Source organism: Aythya marila, assembly GCF_965140915.1.
Source record: "Aythya marila genome assembly, contig: HAP1_HAP1_SCAFFOLD_164, whole genome shotgun sequence".
In the NCBI taxonomy this organism is placed as follows: domain Eukaryota; kingdom Metazoa; phylum Chordata; class Aves; order Anseriformes; family Anatidae; genus Aythya; species Aythya marila.
Window position 1 is genome coordinate 660,815 of NW_028137167.1, and position 22,329 is coordinate 683,143.

General features: G+C 49.8%; 1 protein-coding gene across 1 annotated transcript; it reads left to right on the plus strand.

Moving 5' to 3' along the window:
• Nucleotides 1–1,549: 1,549 nt before the first annotated feature.
• Nucleotides 1,550–8,181, plus strand: LOC309891138 (ubiquitin carboxyl-terminal hydrolase 42-like; the record flags this gene model as incomplete). Its single annotated transcript, XM_082785523.1, has 12 exons — nt 1,550–1,778; nt 2,527–2,727; nt 3,324–3,434; nt 3,594–3,696; nt 3,901–3,968; nt 4,125–4,195; nt 4,727–4,809; nt 5,728–5,839; nt 6,217–6,357; nt 6,552–6,652; nt 7,116–7,257; nt 7,465–8,181. 12 exons carry the CDS (start codon nt 1,550–1,552, stop codon nt 8,179–8,181), a joined length of 2,079 nt encoding a protein of 692 aa, XP_082641649.1.
• Nucleotides 8,182–22,329: the final 14,148 nt, after the last annotated feature.

A 22,329-nucleotide genomic window follows, 5' to 3' on the forward strand; every position in this document is an offset into this window, starting at 1 on the left:
GATTTAAAATCAATTTTAAATGTAAAACGTCAAGGCAAAAAAGTTCTAATTACAACCTCTGCACACAATTTGCCAGCTGTGGGACTAGGAGTTTTCTTATTTACTGTGTTTTGTTTAACGTGTCTGAAGTTTAATGGACAGCAATCAAGGCGTGCTAGAAATCTGAAAGCACTTTATGCTTTGTTCTCTCCGTCATTTTGGTATAACAAACTAGCTTATGTTTTAAACCCTCCATGAGGTTAGTGGTTTCCCTAAAGGTAACAAGTCCCTGTGTGCTACAGTAAGACAGTAACAAAACATGAAGTATAGAAGTTCATCCTGTCATTATTCAGCTTCTGCCTATGGACACACAACTACGCTTATTTAAAGCGGTATCACCTTGAAACCTAATCAGCATTTTAAAAAGGACTTTGTAGCAGTTATTGGCTTTTGTCCTGGAGGGCTGAGGTTTGTTTTGTTTTGTTTTACATTCAGCATTTCCGTTTCTAGCTTACATTCCCCTGTTGTTTTGCATGAGGAAAGCGTGCAACTTTAGAAAGGAGAACGGAAAGAGCTGCTTTTTAGTCTAACTTTTCAGTTTGTCGTAGGAGTTTTAAATGTGGTAGGAGTAAAACACCAGAAGTACTGCTGCCAAAGTTATATTCAAACTCGTCTTTCTTGGAGAAGCAGAAGAAGCCCAGGGAGAAATGAATTTGCAAACATGCTCTTCATGCTCTCCTTTCCCAAGATTTCTCTGAGATATAGCCCATCCTCTGTGGGTTTTGAGGTATATGGTTCCCAGGAGTGAAAAGGAGGGCCAAACATCTCTCCTCTTGGATCTCAGCATGCCAGGGCTTTGGTGTACTGCCACTTACAGCTCCGCTTTTTCACCTGGAAAAAGCGACCGCATGATGTATACTGAGGAGCCCTCACAAATTAACTTGCTATCAACAAGTGACGCCCAGAAAAGGTGTATTTAAAAGCTAGGCTCATTATAGAATCACAACAAACCCCTCATGACTGGTGCAGTAGACAGTGAGGTAGAGGGCGAGCCCTGGAAAGACAGAAGAAAAGTAGCAGTGAGTTCTGGGTACCTTTGTGCAGACGAAACAGAAAAACGCAGGCAGTGAAGTAATAGTGTTCCGTTACTAATGCCAGCAATAGATAATTGCAACAATTATCTATTAGATCATAGGTACTAATTAACAGATAATTGCGCAACTCCGGAAATCAATAAATAACTGATTCCCCTCAGAGAATGTCTTCTACATTTTTATATTAAAAAGACTCCAGAGTTGTAATGGATTAAAATCCTACGGAAGGGAAAGAAATGGCATCAGCCACTAGTTCTGCAGAAGCGAAAAGTAATACTGATAGAGTTTAGATGGAAATTTTCACTTTGTGTGTTTAGTTTGGGGATTCTTTTTAAATCATTCATACCAGCGATTTAGTTCTTAAGGCTGTTTCTTTGAGATTAAGTGACAGGACTTCTGTTACTCTTTTCTTCTTGGAGTGCTTCTTGATAGTCTTACGTCAACCAGAACTTCTGTCTCTGTCGCAGATGTGAACAATGACCGTAGCTAAGAAGCCCAAATCTTCAAAGCCTAAAAAGCCCTCTTCAAGGCGGTCTGGCAAATCCAAGAAACCAAGTCCTAAAATACTGATGTCACGCACCGCCAACTGGGGCCGGATAGTGCCTGCAGAAGATTCAAGCCAAGTCTCTGTGGCCCAAGGACGTGGAGGTGCTATTTACTGTAGATCATCTGAAAAATCTAAGGCTTTTGCCCCAAGAGATCTAAGTAAGTGTGCGTTCTATCCTGCCTCCATTGTCTTCAAAGCAAAAGTAGAAAATGCAGTTCTTACTTGTTGCACTGATAGAGAAGGGGACTACTGTGAAGAAAGACTTCAAAAGCGAATCCCCTAAGGCAACTGAAGTGACTGATGTTACAGAAATTAATTTTGATATATTTACAGTCAACAGAGAAATACGGGGAGCTTTTTGTAATGCACAGATTCCTCCATGTCTTTTCTGTTTTGCAGAGAAAAGTGTTTGATTGTTGCTATTCACAGCTTCCATTTTTCACAGGTTTTTTGAAGGATAACATTGCTCAGGAAAAAATCTGGTATCTGTAGGGGTACCGTCATTCCTAGTTCCTAGTTTTTACGTTTTTACCGTATAATTTCAAGTCTAAGTTTGTGGTTTAAGTTATAATAAGGAAAAAAACAGTAGTTGAGTTAATCAGGTTAAAGATTATAGATGGAGAGGAACTTGGCATTAGGTGCTACAAACAGAATGGCAGTTAGCCTTGCCTTAGAAAAATTAAAATGGTTGACTAAAGTTGTTTTTGTTTTTGTTTTTTTTTTTCCCCAAAACATTGTGTTGACCAGCCAATTTGAATTTGGTGGTATTAAAGCTGTCTGCAATAAGTTTTTCTGGTTTGGATTGTAGCTAGCTCCTCTAGGTGCTCCTGCAGAATAGTATTTTTTTAAATACCTTTCTTCGAAACAAACAAACAAGATCTCTTTTTAAATTTAACTTTCTTGCAGTCGTTAATGATGGAATTGCTCCGCCACAGAGCATTCTTTTTCCACCTGAGAAGATTTGTATGGATTGGCGAGAAACACAAAGTGTTGGAGTTGGCCTGTACAATCTTGGCAACACATGTTTTCTTAATGCTACTCTACAGTGTTTGACCTACACACCCCCACTTGCCAATTACATGCTTTCTCTTGAGCACAGCCAGTCATGTGAGTACTTTCTAACAGTATTTTGAATCTGTTGGATAGCTCTGAAGGTGAAAGAACAGCAGTGATTCTGTGAGATAAGCTTATTTGCCTGATTTTACCTGTAGCAGCTGGCTTTGAGCACTGTATTAGCAGTGGGCTCCGAATAGCATATGGAGTGCAATTAATGCACCATGTTTTATTTATTTAGTTAGTTATTTGTTTGTTTGTTTGTTTGTTTGTTTATTAAAGGATCATTTATTGCTTCATGGGAATAATGAAGTGCATTGGACAGTAATGCATTTGGTAGTAATTTTAGAGAGTAATACATTTTGCAGCCTGTGGAGTTCACATTCCTGTCAGCCTTTACAACTGCGACTTTGCAGTAGTCTTTTAGATTTCTCATCACAACATGCATTTGAATACAGGCTTAGTGGATATTTTTCTTCTGTCAAGTTGTGTGAAATGAAATGTTACAAGACTGTTGGGACATTGGCATCTTGGGAGAATAGAATGTAGCAAGGAGAGTGGATATTGTATCTATAGTTTAAATTGTACTTAGATGTTTGTAGGTATGGATATTTCGCTGGACTGGGATGCTTTGTTCTTTCACTCTTCAGGTCGTGAACAAGATTTTTGCATGATGTGCACGATGGAGACTCACATTAACCAGGCCCTGCGTTGCACTGTTGATGCCATCGAGCCTACGCATGTTATCAGTAATCTCAGTCGTAAGTGGCTTCAGATGTGTTTCTTTTCGATAGCTTGTAATCTTCAAATAATTATTTGATGTGTCTAAGTGGTTTTAACACTCCAATGAAGAGAGATTTTAGAAATACAAGAATGATTTCATTTTTAAATGAGGTCAATACTATCATCTTCTTATTTAGGAATAGGACAACATTTCCGTTTTGGCAGTCAAGAAGACGCACACGAGTTCTTGCGCTATACTGTTGATGCTATGCAGGAAGCGTGCTTGAACGGAAGCACCGAGTAAGCATAAACAAGTTCACTTTCATACATTCTCTAGCACCTTCTAGTCCTTTATTTACTCTCAGAAATGATCTCTAGCACCTTTTAGTGCCTTATTTACTATCAGCAACGCAAGTCTACATCATCCTTGGTTTTCATCAAACTCTTTGAAGAGTTAATTCTGTGCCTTAAATCTTCTGAGGTCTGATTATAATTTATTTCCAGATTGGACAGATCTTCTCAAGCTACCACCATCATTCATCAAATATTTGGAGGATTTCTAAGATCGAGAGGTACTTGAAAAAATATTCCTGTCCTTAGAACTGATCTGTGTCTTTTGTCGGTAGTAAAGCAGTCTGTAGTTTGTCTAAAGTAGTATCTGTCAACAACTTGAATTTGGACAGTTAGTCTCCTTCACATAATGTTAAGCATTTATATTTTGTTTCCAGTGAAGTGCTTGAATTGCAAAGCAGTTTCGGATACGTATGAGGCATTTCTTGATATCACTTTGGATATAAAGGTAAGATGTTTTCTAAATATAATTCATGATGTTTAAGTACATGCATAACTTTCTAAATTAAACTTGTTTAACTTAAAAAACCAAACCACATATAATGTTAAAACGTAAGAGCTTGGTGGTGCTAAGGAAGTGGATTGGACTTTGTCCTTCCGTGGAACCCATGTAAATAGTCTCCACATTTGCATTGGGTTTAAGGGGAAAGAATTCTCTTTCTGCAAAAATTATAATGCTTTCATACTTCTTTGTTGTTCTACCTCAATATACATCTAATTGTTAGACTGATGAATTTGTCCCCAGTATTGATGACAAAGCACACTGTAGATGCTGTCTAGGCTACTGGAAAAGTATTTGTTCCAAAGTCAAATGCCTTCCAGGTGAGGTCAATGCTGAGCATGCTCTTTCTGCCTCCTTCTTCACAGTGCTCCTAGTAGATCGCTTGAGTATGTTAGTAAGATTCTCTTATAAACTACTAGTATGTCTCTGGAATTCTGAATTACGGTGACTTTGCGCTCTTCTTTCTCGCTGCTCTAGGCGGTTTCGTCTGTTAGCAGAGCTCTGGAACTCTTTGTGAAACCTGAAGAGCTGGATGGAGAGAATTGCTATAAATGTAGCGAGTAAGATTTTGACGAATTAGGTCTTAATCCTAGATGTCAGTTTTCTATGTTGCATGACTCTGTTGGACTACCTCTAAACTTTGGATCTACTTACAAGTTTTGTGGAAGTTTATAAAAGACTTGGATTTTTGTTTCCTTGGAGGGGGGAAGTCTTGTTCATAGGCATTCCCTATGGGTTTGCAATTCTATGGCTTGTATTTTGCCATCAGAATTCAAAAAGAGCTACTTTTGTTCTTTCTATTTATTAGCTCTCGACAGTACTTTTCTTGATGTAAACTGCCCAGTTTCCGTTGTTCTCTGGGCTAGTGGCTAATTTTCACTGCTTACACCGTAGGTCCTACCTTGGAGCGGGCAATGTGTCAAACTGAACTATTTTGTTTCAAAGGATGGCAGATGGTTTCAGTGTCTTTCCAGACAAGCTCAGTACATGAAGACTTCCTACTGTTAAATGTCTCCCTCCTGTAGAATGACCATGTGCTTCTGTTGTATTTTTGATGTTGATAGTCGACCTATGTTGGAGATTATTTGCAATTTCTAGCCCTGGGGACCAAGGCTCTCTCGTTCCGCTTTCAGTATTTGTATTTCCCTTGAAAGCTGAAAGAATGTATCCAGGATTGGAGTTCAAATAGCCACTTTTGTAGACCAAGAAATGGTACCTTGCCATCCAACCTGGTCATACCCTTTTGTGAGAGATTCCTGTTCCCGCTATGCTCTGAGTTGTTGGGAAAATTGACCTTCTTCTGTGTATTAACAAACCTGACACGCAGTGCATGGGTTTATGAAAAGAAAAAAGACCAACCTATTATGCAAGTAAATATCATTCAAATAGCATAGGCATGCGTGAGACATTAAAAGGAGTTTGTTTTGGGGGCGAAAAAAGAAGATGCCTTCAAACACTTATCTCTGCTTGGTTTTAAGGTGTAAAAAGATGGTTCCTGCATCCAAGAGATTTACCATACACCGTTCTTCCAAGGTTCTCACAATATCACTGAAAAGATTTGCAGATTTCACAGGTGGAAAGATCAACAAGGTATATTTACCACTGTAATGCAACTATATCATTGTGTAATGGGACATCCCCCAAAGCTGAAAGTTGTTAATATTTTCAGACAATAATTGTAGACTAACGACTATGGCTTATTCTTTCTCTTAATATCAATAAAGTTCCCGCTTGACAAGAAGCATATGCTTTCCTCTGAGAAGGCTGATTCATCAGGAAACAGTTCTCTGCAACTTCTAGTCTTAACCGTTGTTTATGGGAAGACTTATTTGTAGTGAATCAAGAAATATATTCGAGAAATATATTCTAGAAATCAATTCTAGTCTGTGTTTTTTGGAAGTGTTTTTCTCTGGCTAGTCCACGAAGTACTCTGGGATAATTTTTCTATCTTCTTGATGTCTCTTTAGGAGGTGAAATATCCGGAGTATTTGGACCTGAGAGCCTACATGTCGCAGTCAATGGGAGAACCACTGCTCTATGCCTTATACGCGGTGCTGGTACATCACGGTGTCAGCTGTCACTCAGGACACTATATATGCTATGTAAAGGTAGAAGTCAACAGCATTTCTAACAGGGTAAAGGTTGTGCTGGCAAACCAATTAAAGCATGACTAGCAGCTACTGTTTCTAGGGAAAAAGATTTCATTATATTTTTATTTGACATGTGTGTATTTTGTTCCTATCCGTGATTTCAATTGGAAAACGTGCAATTCACCTAAAGAAATCATTGTCTTTATTTGCAGGCTGGTAATGGACTTTGGTATCAGATGAATGATGCTAAAGTAGTGCGTACTGACATTAAAAGAGTTCTTGGTCAGCAAGCTTACATACTTTTTTATATCAGGTAATAACAAATCTTAAATTGTGTTCAGAAGAGATTTACTTTCCTGTTATTGATATTTTTCTGTTTTGCAAGTGTTTTTCTTGCTATCCCAGGAGAAGATTATTATTTGTCTAATTCAGTTCTGTCTAACCTGAAATTCTCTGTGTCGTTTATTATCTTTTGTTGCTTGGCCTTAAACTGCAGCACTTGTGTAAATTGCTATCTATGTGTTATCTGTAGCTGGCTACTTTAGAGAAGGAGAGAAATGAAGGTCATCTGTGGTGTAAGAATGAATTATTGCTCTGCAAGTGATAGTCTTAGTAGGAAGACTGTTCTCTACTTTTCAGTCTGTAGTCTTGGCGAAGCCTTCTGTAGAGAAGGCTTCCATATCGTATGAGCTGTTCCTCTAAAATGATAGGATGGGATTTAATCCAAGAGTAGGCTGAAAGAAAAACTAAACTACGATCACTGCTCTTTTCTGAAGGCGCTATGATTTGACACTTGGAGAACGTGCGTTTTACTTGCCAGCACCATCTTATCCCTGTTCATTCCCTCCTGGTCAGCAGGGGGCTAATAGTAAGCAGGCTGGATTTCTGGGACCACGACTTCTTCCTCATATGATTAAGGTAATTCAGGGAAGCGGGAGGGCAGATAACGGCACCAAACTGCTAGTGGGTTTGGGGTTTGGTGTGGGGTTTTTTGTTTGGTTTTAAGCATCTTTTTAGGTGTTAAGACCATTTGTAGAAACACTCAGTAGGAGAGTTTTGTGTTTCAAAATGTTACATGCAGTGTTTGCGTTAATCCATCTTGCAATTTCTTCTTTTTAAATACAGAATTCAAGCCGTTTAAATGGAAATGGATCCATAAAAGAGGACACAAAGACCACTGGTGTCACCCTAAAAAGGCCATCTTCAGCACCACCAATGGCCTGTGTTCAAAACCAGGCAATTACCAGGCCTTCAATGACTGATACGTCAAGAAAACAGAAGATCACCATCAGTATTCACAATAAATTGCCTGCTCGTCAGACTGTGTCACAGCCTGACTGTCTTAGCAGTGCTGTGGAGGATGAAGATCTCTACCAGGCTGTTCCTTCATCCACAATTACAAATTCGGTAATGCAAATGAAGCAAATGCAAACAAACAAAAAAGTTTCTGATGAAATTTTTGTGGAGCCAACAGTGAATGAAAATCCTAAACTCAGCTCTGATAACACAGTCCCTTATGGTGCAGAATCTTCAGGAAAATCTGAGGAGGAGTCAAAGGGCTTATTTCAAAGGAATTTGAAATGCAATGCAATGTCCTCTAATGGAATTTTGGTTGGAAAGGTAGTCCGTACATTGCAGCATTCCAATTCTTCCTGTCAGAATGCTGACAAAGGAAGATCCCAGCATGAGCTGCCAAAAACAGATTCACTAAATGGTGCTATTAGGTTAGTTAATGAATCTAAAGAAAACGGACTGAAACTTGATGATTCCACTTGCCGAGTTGAACCTGTTAAACCTTCTGAGATGTTCTTTTCTAAAACAAATGGATTGCTTGAAACATAGATTTGCTCCATCGAGAATTTCTCACCTACGATGTATTCGGGAGTGTTTATTGTGTTCCTAATTCAGGTGAAATACTGAGAAAACACAGCACACATGTGATCGTAAGGCTTTGTGGTATTATCCCCTTAGAATTTGCAGACCTGAGCTTACATTAGAACTTGTCAACTTAAGCTCAGCTGAGATAAAAATTCCTAAGTTTCATAAAGTAGATTTTGGGGGGTGAGTTGGGGTTATCTTTGAAGTGTAGATAATGCATACAACTCACAGCGGTCTTGCTTACCATTTAATGGAGACATTCTGACAAGACTAGTCCTCAGTACTACTACAAATAGTATTTTTTTGTCTGCTGACTTGTGCGTTTTAATTGCAGATGCCTGGAGCTATGCCTTCAGTCAATCGAGAAGTCATCACGGAGTCCTTCAGAGCCAGCCAGCTGAACAGCTTGTCAGAGGAAATGAGGTAAAATGAGCACAGTCTGATTAAGACAAGACTTTATGGAAGTTCGTTACAGTTTTATCTGTCTACTAATAGTATTTAATGGAAGGATTTAAATTAGTACAATTCCATACTGTGTGTCCAGTGTCACGAACAGAACTAATGATCAGCACTGAGCATATCACTCTGATGCAGGTTGGTGCCTCAAGGAGAACTTGTGTTCCTTTATAGAATGTTTTTCCATTTTTCTCCACTGTCTGGAGAAACACTGGCTGTTCCCCGCTCGCCCCTATGCCTTTTTTCTCAGAGCAGCAGGTGGAAGGAGACAGATGCGTTTGCTTTTTTAGTGCAATGGCTTCAGAAGCAAGAGGGGAAAAAGCACTTTCTCTGGGAGCTGAAGAAGGTGTCCTAATCACAGGAGAGGTTTCTAAATGGCATATCTTTGCGAGCGTTCCTGTAGTCCGGAGGTTTTTGTTTGTTTGCTCGACGTTGGAAGGTTTTACTCTTAATATTCACGTCCTTCAGCAGAAGTGAGAAATGGGTTTTTATTTTATGCAGTGTTGCGGAACCTCCGAAATCTCCTGGGAATGATGAATACCTCGCCCAGTACCAATGTGATGACGGTGGAGACAAGGAGAAACCAAGAAGATCAAAAGAACGTGACCTCATTTCAAAAGAAAATGTTTTGTACGGCAAAGACTCTTCTGAGCCTGGTGAGAAATTGCGGCAAACTTCCTCTCTCGAGTCTGACACTGAATGTAGCTCTAACAATCTTTCTTCCTTAGCTATTGCAGATAGACGCCAAGATACAAAGGACAAGACTAAAACCACTGAGAAAGAGCATTACCGAAGCAAGAGGGAACATGCTCCTAGTGAAGAGAAGGAGAGTCAAAAAGCAGGTCCTTCCAGCAAGAGGAGGTGTTCTCAGAGCATGGAATTTGTTGAGCAAAAGAGTCACAAGCAGGAGTACTGGGAGGGAAGCAGGTACAGATCTTTCCCTCGTGAAAGAAACAGCCCTGAGAATGGCAGAAGAGCAGTCAAATATTCAAAGTACAGATCTGGCAGCGGAGGAAGATCAGAACAAGGTAGCAATAGGTACTACCGATCCAAAGGGGAAAGAAGTTGGAGCAGAGAAAGATACTATCGAGACGAAGCACGGAGATGGGAAAGATGTGGCTATTACAAGGATTACTATTCACCTCATGCGACAGGAGACAGTAGAGAGAGAAAGTTCTCTCACGGCGATTCAGCCTTTGACAGATCGACTGCAACTTACTACAGCAGGTCACATAAGCATTATCATTACAAAAGCGGATGGCCTCACGGTTCCCTCTTGAGAGAGGAAGATGTACGTCGCTTTGGCACACCCCGAGCAGACTTGCATCGTTGCTCGGTACCTCAGCAACATTCCAGAAGACATTCTCGTGAAAGACATGCGCTTCCACCTGTGTCAGCTCATTTGGAGAACTGTCGCCAGAAAACTGAAACAGAAGGAAACAGAAAAAGAAAATATACCCGTGCAGAAGGTAGTGAAAGTGAAATAGAAAGGAAAGACAGAAAGATAGAAAAGGAGCTTGTAGGATGTGAAAAAAATGCAAAAATATCACAAGTTCTGGAAGAAAAAGAAGTCTAAGGATAAAGATGGAGAGAAGGATTCCAAGTAAGCAAGGATTCCAGCATACTCCGCATTTTTTATCCTAATTCTTTTCTGGGTGCTTCTCATGTCTTTTTTTTTTTTTTTTTTTTTTTTTTTTTTTTTTTTTTTTTTTTTCCTGGTGGTTTCTAAGTTATTTAGATAGCACCAGCTGGCTGGGGATCATGTTGTTAGGTTGATCAGTGAAGACAGGAAAGCTCTTGCTGAATTGTGTCAGAGCACTAGCTTTGGACCACATAGTTCGAATCACATCCGTACACCATTCCAGATTAGGTTAAAAGATTTTTTCTGCTTGCACGTATTCCAGAGCTAGCCGTTGTTAATGATCTGTGTACAAACCAGGACCTATGGTCCTTCAATCTGACGGCTTAAGTTTGCTGCATCTAAAGTAAGTTGCGTGTGCACAAAGCACCACAAAATAGCTGACATGCTGCAAATCATCACCTGTGGTAAAATAAATCAGGTTTCATATAGGCAACAAGTGCCACATCTTTTTTTCCCTTTTTAACTTGCATGTTTCTTTCAGACTTCATGATTTGTGTTTCTGTGCGCTCCGCTTTGACAATGCCAATCGCAAGCGTAAGAAAAAGAAGAAAAAGGAGAAGAAAAAGAAGAAAAAGGAGAAACACCAGGAAAGCAAAAGGCTCCTTGGAACACTTAGATCCTCGTTTCCAGAAGATAACGCGGGAGAAGAAGGAAGAATCCCATCCTCCAGATGGCTCTTCATGTGAATAATGCAGAAGTGAGAGCAGTAAACAACCTTACAAGGAAGGGAAGACTTCCAGTGCAGGCGAAAGCAAGAAATACTGCTCCATCGCATCCAACGACTATACTAAAGGTAAGCGGCCGCAGCGTGTGTGAGGAATTCCTTTTATATTAATCTCGAGATTATTTCAAACAGTCTTGAAGTGCTTGATGACTTAACAGTCTGCAGATTTATTATCAAATCAAAAAAAAACCCCACTTGGTAGACTATTTTTTTCCCAGTTTTGAATGGCCACTAGGAAAGAAGGCCTGAAATAAAGAGGTTAAAGGCAAATGGTTTTGCATTCATGCAATCTGTCCCATTATCAAGAACAAAATTAGGGACTGAACGGAGGTCTTTCAAATTCCAGTGTTGCAAAAATGGACTTTTTACGATACTAATGTCAAAAGAATCCTGATTGTACTAGACTGGAAGTATCTCTTCTAGCTGAAAAATCAGGAAGAGCACAGAAGAAAATGCCTCTGCTCTACTGCTCTTCGGGCTTCAGTGAATTCTCTGGCCAGCAGATGGCGAACTCGTTCTCTCTAAACCAGTCCAAAGTAGAGGAAGAAAGTCAACGTCTTGCATGCATTACACAAGTGCGGGGCATGGGGATCCCTGGGCTATATACGTGAAAGAGATGTTCGTTGATAAATACAGCAGTACCCGCCCCACTTGGATACACTGCTTGCAAGGTAAGCAGGATAGGAGGGCTGTGCAAAGCAATTCTGTTAAATTGAGGAATTCAAGTATTTCGTCAAGCCTGAAGATACTAATTAGTTTCCTTTTGGGGAAGGTCAGTCTTTCAAAGCAAAGAAAAAATGTCTCTTAAGCAGGATTTTCTGAATGGTGGAATCTAATCTGAAAAAAGACCACTTCCACACGTTAATTATTTGCTGGTTTATTATTTTTAATTTTCTACTGTATTGAACCTCTTAAAGAAGCTAGGGACAGACTAGGAGCAACGGAGGACTTGTTAGAGTGCCTTTTAAACCGGAATCATGTTCCTTTGAATAAATGAACAAGGATAGCTAGTGACAATTTGTGATTTAAGGAAATTGCAGATACGTGAGAGAAAGAGCAACATTAAAGCAGTTAAATTCCTGCATTCCTAAGTGCTCTCTCTAGCAAGTTAGTGAACGCTTCTGTTCTGTGGCTAGGATTTGGTCAGCTTTGATCACTAGTAAACCAAGGATGCCGTCCAGTCAAACCTTCATATGACTGTAACTTACCTAAGGTCAACCGTTTGCTATCAAAGCAGGTAGCTTGGTCCTACTATTCTGTACAGCTCACCAATTTTAGCATAGAATTCAAATGTAGTCCGTTTAATGGGAGGACTTTGGAAGCCGCCTTCTCCAGTCAGTTCAGATGTCGGCGAGGGGCTGGTGAGCCGCTGGGACGGAACCCCCGTTGCCCGGGTTCCCCAAGCAACCGCCCCACTCTCCAGCCACCATGGCAGGTCCAGCAGCCGGCTCCCGCTCCTCCCGGGGCTGCGGCCCTGCTGGCGAGCCCAGCGCCCCAGAGCTCAGCCCAGCGGCCTTTTTCCCACAGAGGGTTTCCCCAGACGGCTTCCGCGGCTTGCGCAGACGCAAAACTCCCCCTTCGTCGTCCCAGCCGTGCCGCCAACGGTGGCTGCCTGGCTGCTGCCCTCCCTCCCCGGAGCGACGGCGCTGCCCTTGCAGCCCCCGCAGGTACCCACCCTCCCCTCCGCGCTGCCCCAGGCCACCGTCTGGCACGTGGTGCCGGGGGTCCAGGGGCAGGTGCTGCAGCTCCCCGCCGGGGTGCAGCTGCCACCTGGGGGGCACCTCCCAGCCCAGGGGCACCACCTGCAGCTTGGGCAGCTCCCCGCCGGGGGGCAGCTCCCTGCTGTGGGGCAGCTCCCCGCCGTGGGGCACCAGCTGCAGCTGGTGCAGCTCCCCGCTGTGGGGCAAAACCTGCAGCTGGTGCAGCTCCCAAGCATGGGGCACCAGCTGCAGCTGGTGCAGCTCCCCGCCGGGGGGCAGCTCCCCCACACCGCTCCTCCCTGTGCCCCCGTCCATCAGTGGGGACAGCCCATGGTGACGGGGACACTGGTACCCCACCGTGCGCTGGGGCTGGGGCCCAGGGCCGTGCTCCATGGGGAGCTCCTGCACCCCGCAGGCACCTGCCTGTTGCAGGCCCCCGCCCAGCGCAACCCCCCGCCACCCCTCGTCCCGGGGCCTCCGCTGCGGGGGCAGGCGCTCCCCACGCCCCGCACCCTGAGCAGCAGCCGGGGGCAGCTGCCGGAGCCCTGCTTGCACGCCGTGGGGCTCAGCGAGGACCAGGGGCCCCCGCTGCCCGGCCCCACTGCCCCCAAGCCTGCCCAGGCTCCAAGGACCGCCAGCACCCAGACGGCGACGCCTGACGGTGAGTTTGGGGCTGGCACAGCCGGCCGCTGGGCGCCCCACACCCAGGGGCCATGGGAAAGCTGACATCGCCCGTCTTGGGGGATTTTCTTGCTTCGTCCTCAGCGGCGACAGCCCCGCAGGTGCCTGAGGAGCCCCCGCAGCTGCCCGAGCTGGGCCCTGATGCCTTTGCCGAGGCCTTTCCAGAGCTGGCAGGGGACAGCCAGCAGCTGCAGCACATGCAGGACGAGCTCCTGGCCGACCTGGACATCCCCATCCCCGGCATGGAGGAGCTGCTCAGCTGGCTCGATGCCGTGGAGCCCCAGGACGCCTTCCCCGATTTGCCCAGCAGTCCTGCCCTCAGCCGCTTCCTCTCGCAGCTGCCCGACCTCTGCGAGGACATCGAGGAGCCGAGCACGCAGGGACTGGAAGCCACAGGAGCCCTCGGTGAGGTCCCCTCAACCCCTGGGCTGCGCCCCGAGAAGCTTGAGGGTGGGCTGTCGCTGCAGTCCCCCGTCGTGCCAGCAGTGAGCCCCCCGCTCAGCCCTGCAGCCAGTCCCCTGCCCAGTGCGCTTAGGAGCCCCCTACCCAGTCCACCCCTGAGTCCCCCCAGGAGCCTCCCTGACACCCAGCTCCTCAGTGCCCTTAGTAGACCCCTGCCCCAACCCCCCCAGCGTTCCCTCAAGACCCGCCCCAACCCCAAGGTCCCCAGTGCCCTTAGTAGACCCCAGCCCAAATCCCCCCCGAGTTCCCCCAAGAAACGCCCCAACCCCAAGGGCCGCACTGACCATAGGAGACCCCTGCCCAAACGCCCCCTGGGTCCCCTCAAGAGCCCCCCGCCTGCCCCTGCGTCCACCGGCACCAAGCGGGGGGCCAAGCGCCCTGCGCCCAGCAGCACCCCCGGGACAGCGCAGAGCTGCCAGCACAGGAGGCCGACGACAGAGAACCCCCCCGGCAAGGAGAGGAAGACGCTGCTGGGCCAGGCTGGCCAAGGCCGCAAGAGACCGTGCCAGGGGAAGACGGGTGGCAGCAGCACGGTGGCTGGCAGCAGCAGGGAAGCAGGCAGCAGCGGGCAGCAGCTGGCGATCAACAGCACCACGGCACCCAGCAAGAGAGCGCGAAGCCCGGGGGCTGCAGGGGGGCAAGGAGCAGCGGCGCCACCTCCCCGCAGAGCGCGGCTGCTGCCGGAGACTCCGAGTGGGGAGCCCCGTGCCGTGCGGCCCCAGGACAGGCTCTGTCCCCAGGCCAGCGGGGCCAGGACGCTGCAGCGCCAGCAGCCGGGGACAAAGACCCCCAGCGAGACTTTGCAGCCGCTGGGGGCCAGGGCCAAGGCGCTGGGGCCAGCGTGCCAGCTGGCCTGTGTGCAGCCGCAGCCCACCTCCAGCAGCCCCAGCAGCATGCCCAGCGCCCCGCCGACAGTGCCAGGCTCCAGCTACCCGTGACCGACCTCGGGCTTCTCCTCGACGGCCCCCGCAGCACCCAGGCAGGCACAGAGACCTCTGCAGGCACCTGCTCCAGCTTCAGCCACGCTCCTCAGCCCTTGCCCCTCTCGCTTGCCCTCTCCCCTCTCTCGTGCTGGAGCTAGGGGATGGGCTTGCCACTCACAGGGATGGCAACAGCGCCAATGGCAAATGCGCGCGCGCCTCACCCAGGAAGGTGGCAATGGCAAGCTGGGGAGATGCTGGCAGCAGCTGGGCTGGGAAAGCTTGGCCATGGCAACTGCTGCTTGGGACACCAAAGGGCTGAGAGACAAGACTTGCTTCTTCTTTCGGGGCATTGCTCTTCTTTCCTGCCTTCTGGATTAAATTCCTCTCCTTAGGTGGTCACTCAGCAAGGCCTCTGCCTGCAGAGCACTTCTTCTTGCACTGGCATGCCAAGGGGATAAGAACTGGGAGGTCTTTGGGATAGCAAATGATCAGTGGGATGGGAAGTGATGCTGGGGATAGCAATTCATTGGAATGGGACAAATGGGTTTTATTTGTATTAAATTTAAATTTTTTAATTTTCATTTAATTTATTGGTATTCTTATTTATTTAATTAAATCCACTTTATTGACTGTGTTGTACAGTATGGCATTGTTTTATTATTATAAAATTATAAGTATTTAATAGCATTAAATATTTTTATATATTAATATCTTATAAACTGTAAGTATCATTATTTATTATTTTGTTGGTTTTTATTCCTTTTCTACCCTATTAAACTCTCTTTATCACAACGCACTGGTTTGGACTTTATTTTTCCTTCCGAGTCGTTCTGGATTCACTCCGGATGGGGGGACACTAGCGAACGCCTGTGTGCTTCAGATCCAAGGTCACCTTTGCCCTCATTCAAGATACATATTTGCATCTGTTGTTGTGAAACAAAATTAACAACAGGAACAATAAAGTTACCTACTTGCTAGCAGCAGCTCTACATTTGCTGGGGTCTGCTCTGTGCATTTTGAAGACCATTCCATGCTCTTCAGCCCCTTCAGGAGGAAATGTATGGTTCTAGGAAAATGCGTCTTGACCTGATGCAAAGCTGTGACGCAGCCTGCAGCTGCTGCAAGCCCTGGCATTTTACCTGCAGCCCCTCCAACAACTCTGATGTTCCCTGCATCGACTTCAACCACTGCGGCAGGACCTGAGGCCCCTCAAAGCCTTGTCACACACCCTGCGGCCCCTCGAGCCCCTGGCATGTTCCCTGCAGCCCCTCCAGCCCCTGGCATGTTCCCTGCAGCACCTCCAGCCCCTGGCATGTTCCCTGCAGCCCCTCCAAGCCTGGCACAGGCCCTACAGCTGGCTCCGGGGACGACCCCGTTGCTGTCTCAGGCACCAATACACACAAGGGGAAGGAATGCATGCAGAAGTCATCTCGTTTCGGAAGGGCAGAAAGTCCTCCCAAGAAGAGGAAGGAGCAAGAGGAAGGCGAGGCAGCCTACCCCAAGGTAGGGCCATCCCAGGGCACAGGAGGCTGTTGGAAAGGAGATTAGATAGAAAAGCAGCAGGAAGCAGGTGATCCCCATCCCTGGGCGAGCTGCGAGCCATGGGACAAGATTGCAGCTGTCCTCCAGGCGAGCACATTGTCAGCTGGCTGCTGCGCTGCTGGGATAGCAGCTGCGGGAGCCTGGCAGCAGAGGGCAGGGAAGCCAAGCAGCTGGGATCCTTCTCTGGGGAAGAGGGCACTGAGAAAGCGCTTGCAAACGGGGCACAAGCCCTCAGCCTCTGGAGGCGTGAAGGAAAGGGATCCCTTCTGGGAAGATGCTGTGGGCTTGCTGAGGCTCGAAGAACAGACGGTGCTGGCTGCTACCAGCGTGCTGCAGCAGCGGCAAGACAGAGCCGTGGTGGTTTTCCTCAGCTGGGCAGCTGAGCTCCAGCACAAGCGCTCTCTCCCTGCCCCTCCTCCAACGCCAAGGGGAGAAAAGAGGCTGGCAAGGGCTCAAGGGCTGCCAGAAGGACAGGGAGATCACTCCACAAGGAGCGTCACGGGCAAAGCAGGCTCAGCACAGCCTGTTCCAGTCCAGCCCGGGGCCTGCTCCACCGGGGGCTCCTCCACCCGCAGGGGGGCTGCAGCGTGGAGATCTGCTCCACGGGGGACCCATGGGCTGCAGGGGGACAGCCTGCTCCACCAGGGGCCTCTCCCTGCACAGGCCGCAGGGGAACTGCTGCTGGGAGCCTGGAGCACCTCCTGCCTCCTGCTGCACGGACCTTGGGGGCTGCACAGAGCTTTCTCACTCCTCCCTGAGCCACACGCTGCTGGGCAGCAGCTTTTGTTCCCTTTCTTAGATGGGCTCTCCCCCAGGCGCAAACATCATCCTTTTGCTCTGCGTTCTGGGCAGCAGCGGGTGGGTCCCTCCTGGAAGGAGCCTCCTGGCAGCGGCCCTGAGCTCCCATGGGGCAGCTGCTGCATTCTCCTCACAGAGGACACCCCTGCAGCCCCCCGCTCCCACAGCCTGGCCACGCAAACCCAAGCCAAGACGAGCGAGCCTCCCTGATTGCCAGCCAGCAGCTGGCTCAGCCTGGGACCCCAGGCCAGTGCCCACAAGACTCTCCTGGGCCTTGAAAAGCAAGCCTTGTGGGGACGGAGCACCCACAAAGAACGGACTCACACAACAGGACTCCTTGCCAACACCGCCTCACAGACACCTGGGCCTTGAGCGGGTAGCTCACCTTGAGCGAGCTCATTTCCTTCCCAGTAGCTGAAATGTGCCCTTTCGGGGGCATTTGGGGGCTACAGCGTGCTGCTGAGAGGGTTGTTGGAGCTCCTGCAGGGCAGTGCTTCCACTAAGGCAAGGCCTTTTCTGCATCTTCTACTGCCCTGCAAGCGAGGATGCTTGGGGCACACAAGAAGCTGGCAGGGGACACAGCTGCAGGGATTGCAGGGATTCCTAAAGTCATAGCCAAATACAAGAAAGACAGGAGGACGTGATGCTTCCGAGAGAAAGGAGCTTGCTTTGGGGTCCAAATCCATCCATTTTTCAAATTAAAATATTTTCATATATTTTATTTGGGGCCTCCTCCTCCACCTTCACTTCCTCCAACACATCCTCCCCCTCCTCATTTTCTAGGATTTTTCTGTTTTTTATTTTTTGGCCTCCTCCTCTCCCACCTCCTTCTCCTCACCCACTTTTTTTGTATTTGTGATTTTTTTGGCCTCCTTCTCCACAACCTCCTCCTCCTCCACGTCCTCCTCCTCCTCTTTTTTTGTCTTTTACATTTTGGCCTCTTCCTCCTTTTCAACTCCTCCTCCACCACTTCCTCCTCCTCCTCCACCACATACTACTATATATATATATATTTTTTTTTTATTTATTATTATTTTGGACTCCTCCTCCACAACCTTCTCCTCCGCCACCTCCTCCACCTATGCTTCTTTTGTTTGGATTCTTTTTTTTTGGCCTCAACCTCAAACACCTTTCCTTCCGCAATGTCCTCCTACTATTATTTTGTTATTTTTTCGATTTTTTTTGCCTCCTCCTCCTCCTCCTCCTCCTCCACCGCCTCCTCCTCCTCCACCGCCTCCTCCTCCTCCTCCACCGCCTCCTCCTCCTCCTCCACCGCCTCCTCCTCCTCCTCCACCGCCGCCTCCTCCTCCTCCTCCTCCACCGCCTCCACCGCCTCCTCCTCCTCCACCGCCTCCTCCTCCTCCTCCTCCACCGCCTCCTCCTCCTCCTCCACCGCCTCCTCCTCCTCCTCCACCGCCTCCTCCTCCTCCTCCTCCACCGCCTCCTCCTCCACCGCCTCCTCCTCCACCGCCTCCTCCTCCACCGCCACCGCCGCCACCGCCGCCGCCGCCGCCGCCGCCGCCGCCGCCTCCTCCTCCTCCTCCTCCTCCTCCTCCTCCTCCTCCTCCTCCTCCTCCACCACCACCACCTCCTCCACTACCTCCTCCTCCTCCTCCTCTCCATTTATAGGGAGGAGCAGCCACATCCCCGGTTGATGACAGGCTATTTGCATAATAGCTAACAATCGCTACCCAGGCAACCAGGCCACAAGCAATGCATCACAGAGCGTCATCAAGTTGCTAGGAGCCGCCAGCTGCTACCTTAAAGGGCTACGGTGCCATGGTCCTGTGGGATTACAAACAGAACTAGAATTAGGAGCGGTGGTCAACGCTCAGCGCCAGAGAGGGTGTTTTGTTTTGGAGTCCTCCGCCTCCTCCTCCTCAACCACCTCCTCCTCCACCTCCTTCTCCTCCTCCACCTTCTACTCCTTCTCTTTTGTTTTTTGTTTTTTTTTTGGCCTCCTCCTCCACCACCTCCTAGTCCTCCTCCACCTCCTCCTTTTTGTTTTTTTTTTTTTGCTGCCACTTCCTTCTCTCACATTCTACTATTTCTCCTCCACCTTCTTCTCTCCTCTTCCACCTCCATCGTGTCCCTCTGCCTAGCCCTTGCTCACCTCCTCTTTTTTCACCGCTTCGTACTCATCCGTCTCCTTTTCCAGAAATGCCGCCACCTCCTCAATCTTCTCCGCCACCTCCTCAATCTTCTCCGCCACCACCTCCACTGCCCCCTTCCCCTCTTACCCCCCCCCCCTTTTCCACCTATGCCTCTTCCTCATCGTCCTCCTTTTCTGTTTCCATCTTCTCCCATCTCCCCTCTCCAGCACTCTGGCTCCCACTGCCCCCCTTTGGCCCTTTTATAGGGAGGAGCAGCCACACCCCTGACTGATGACAAGCCATTTGCATAAGAGCTAACAATCGCTACCCAGGCAACAAGCAACGCATCACAGAGCGTCATCAAGATGATAGGAGCCGCCAGCTGCTACCTTACAGGGCCACGGTGCCATGGTCCTGTGGGGTGACAAATGGAACTAGAATTAGGAGCGGTGGGCAGCGCTCACAACCAGAGCCTCCCAGAGAAGCCGCCTTGGCACACCTGGTTCGTGGCAACTTTTCCTGACATCTCTGGGCTCACCATCATTGCTACCAGCATGCCTCAGCAAGGAGCATGCAGAGGAAGTTGGCCAGGAAGTTTCTGCCGAGGTGGAGGAGGCTGTGGAGGAGGAATAGTCCGTAGGGCTGGAGAAGGAGAAGGAGGAAGAGGCAGTGGAGGTGGAGGAGGTGTTGGAGGTGCAAGAGGCAGGGAAGGAGGAGAAGGAGGAGGAAAATGAGAAATAGGATTAGCAGGCGGGGGACGAGGAGGATGCGGTAGACAAGGAGGAGGCAGCGAATGAGGAGGAGGCAGTGGACAAGAAAAAGGCCGTGGATGATGAGGAGGAAGTGGTGGAGGAGGACGTGCTGGAGGTATCATAGAATCACAATTGTTAGAGGAGACCTTCACATTTGTCCGGTCTAGTCATCACTGTACTACCAATGTCACCCAATAAACCATGTTCCTAAGCACCAGCTCCAACCTGTCCTTGAACACCCTGCTCCTCTGGGGCGTCCTCCACAGGTCGCAGCCTCCTCTAGGGCAGATCCACCTGCTCCACCGGGGGCTCCTCCAGCCACAGGGGGGCTGCAGCGTGGAGATCTGCTCCACGGGGGACCCATGGGCTGCAGGGGGACAGCCTGCTCCACCAGGGGCCTCTCCCTGCACAGGCCGCAGGGGAACTGCTGCTGGGAGCCTGGAGCACCTCCTGCCTCCTGCTGCACGGACCTTGGGGGCTGCACAGAGCTTTCTCACTCCTCCCTGAGCCAGACGCTGCTGGGCAGCAGCTTTTGTTCCCTTTCTTAGATGCAAGATCTTCTTAAATTCAGTCCAGCCAAGTAGGAAAAGTAAATGTGGACAGCTGTATCTTGGCAAAGAAGATAGTAGGGAGCAAGGAGGTTCAGCAGTCAAGATGGAAGGTGATGCCATGAGGCTTAGAGGCTAGTCATGTTCTAATGAACATGGCCAAGTCTTGCGCTGGGCAGCCTGCTTGGGTCCAAAGCCTGCAGTCCTCCCCAAGATGTCGGCGAGGGGCTGGTGAGCCGTTGGGACGGAACCCCCGTTGCCCGGGTTCCCCAAGCAACCGCCCCACTCTCCAGCCACCATGGCAGGTCCAGCAGCCGGCTCCCGCTCCTCCCGGGGCTGCGGCCCTGCTGGCGAGCCCAGCGCCCCAGAGCTCAGCCCAGCGGCCTTTTTCCCACAGAGGGTTTCCCCAGACGGCTTCCGCGGCTTGCGCAGACGCAAAACTCCCCCTTCGTCGTCCCAGCCGTGCCGCCAACGGTGGCTGCCTGGCTGCTGCCCTCCCTCCCCGGAGCGACGGCGCTGCCCTTGCAGCCCCCGCAGGTACCCACCCTCCCCTCCGCGCTGCCCCAGGCCACCGTCTGGCACGTGGTGCCGGGGGTCCAGGGGCAGGTGCTGCAGCTCCCCGCCGGGGTGCAGCTGCCACCTGGGGGGCACCTCCCAGCCCAGGGGCACCACCTGCAGCTTGGGCAGCTCCCCGCCGGGGGGCAGCTCCCTGCTGTGGGGCAGCTCCCCGCCGTGGGGCACCAGCTGCAGCTGGTGCAGCTCCCCGCTGTGGGGCAAAACCTGCAGCTGGTGCAGCTCCCCGCTGTGGAGCAAAACCTGCAGCTGGTGCAGCTCCCAACCATGGGGCACCAGCTGCAGCTGGTGCAGCTCCCCGCCGGGGGGCAGCTCCCCCACACCGCTCCTCCCTGTGCCCCCGTCCATCAGTGGGGACAGCCCATGGTGACGGGGACACTGGTACCCCACCATGCGCTGGGGCTGGGGCCCAGGGCCGTGCTCCATGGGGAGCTCCTGCACCCCGCAGGCACCTGCCTGTTGCAGGCCCCCGCCCAGCGCAACCCCCCGCCACCCCTCGTCCCGGGGCCTCCGCTGCGGGGGCAGGCGCTCCCCACGCCCCGCACCCTGAGCAGCAGCCGGGGGCAGCTGCCGGAGCCCTGCTTGCACGCCGTGGGGCTCAGCGAGGACCAGGGGCCCCCGCTGCCCGGCCCCACTGCCCCCAAGCCTGCCCAGGCTCCAAGGACCGCCAGCACCCAGACGGCGACGCCTGACGGTGAGTTTGGGGCTGGCACAGCCGGCCGCTGGGCGCCCCACACCCAGGGGCCATGGGAAAGCTGACATCGCCCGTCTTGGGGGATTTTCTTGCTTCGTCCTCAGCGGCGACAGCCCCGCAGGTGCCTGAGGAGCCCCCGCAGCTGCCCGAGCTGGGCCCTGATGCCTTTGCCGAGGCCTTTCCAGAGCTGGCAGGGGACAGCCAGCAGCTGCAGCACATGCAGGACGAGCTCCTGGCCGACCTGGACATCCCCATCCCCGGCATGGAGGAGCTGCTCAGCTGGCTCGATGCCGTGGAGCCCCAGGACGCCTTCCCCGATTTGCCCAGCAGTCCTGCCCTCAGCCGCTTCCTCTCGCAGCTGCCCGACCTCTGCGAGGACATCGAGGAGCCGAGCACGCAGGGACTGGAAGCCACAGGAGCCCTCGGTGAGGTCCCCTCAACCCCTGGGCTGCGCCCCGAGAAGCTTGAGGGTGGGCTGTCGCTGCAGTCCCCCGTCGTGCCAGCAGTGAGCCCCCCGCTCAGCC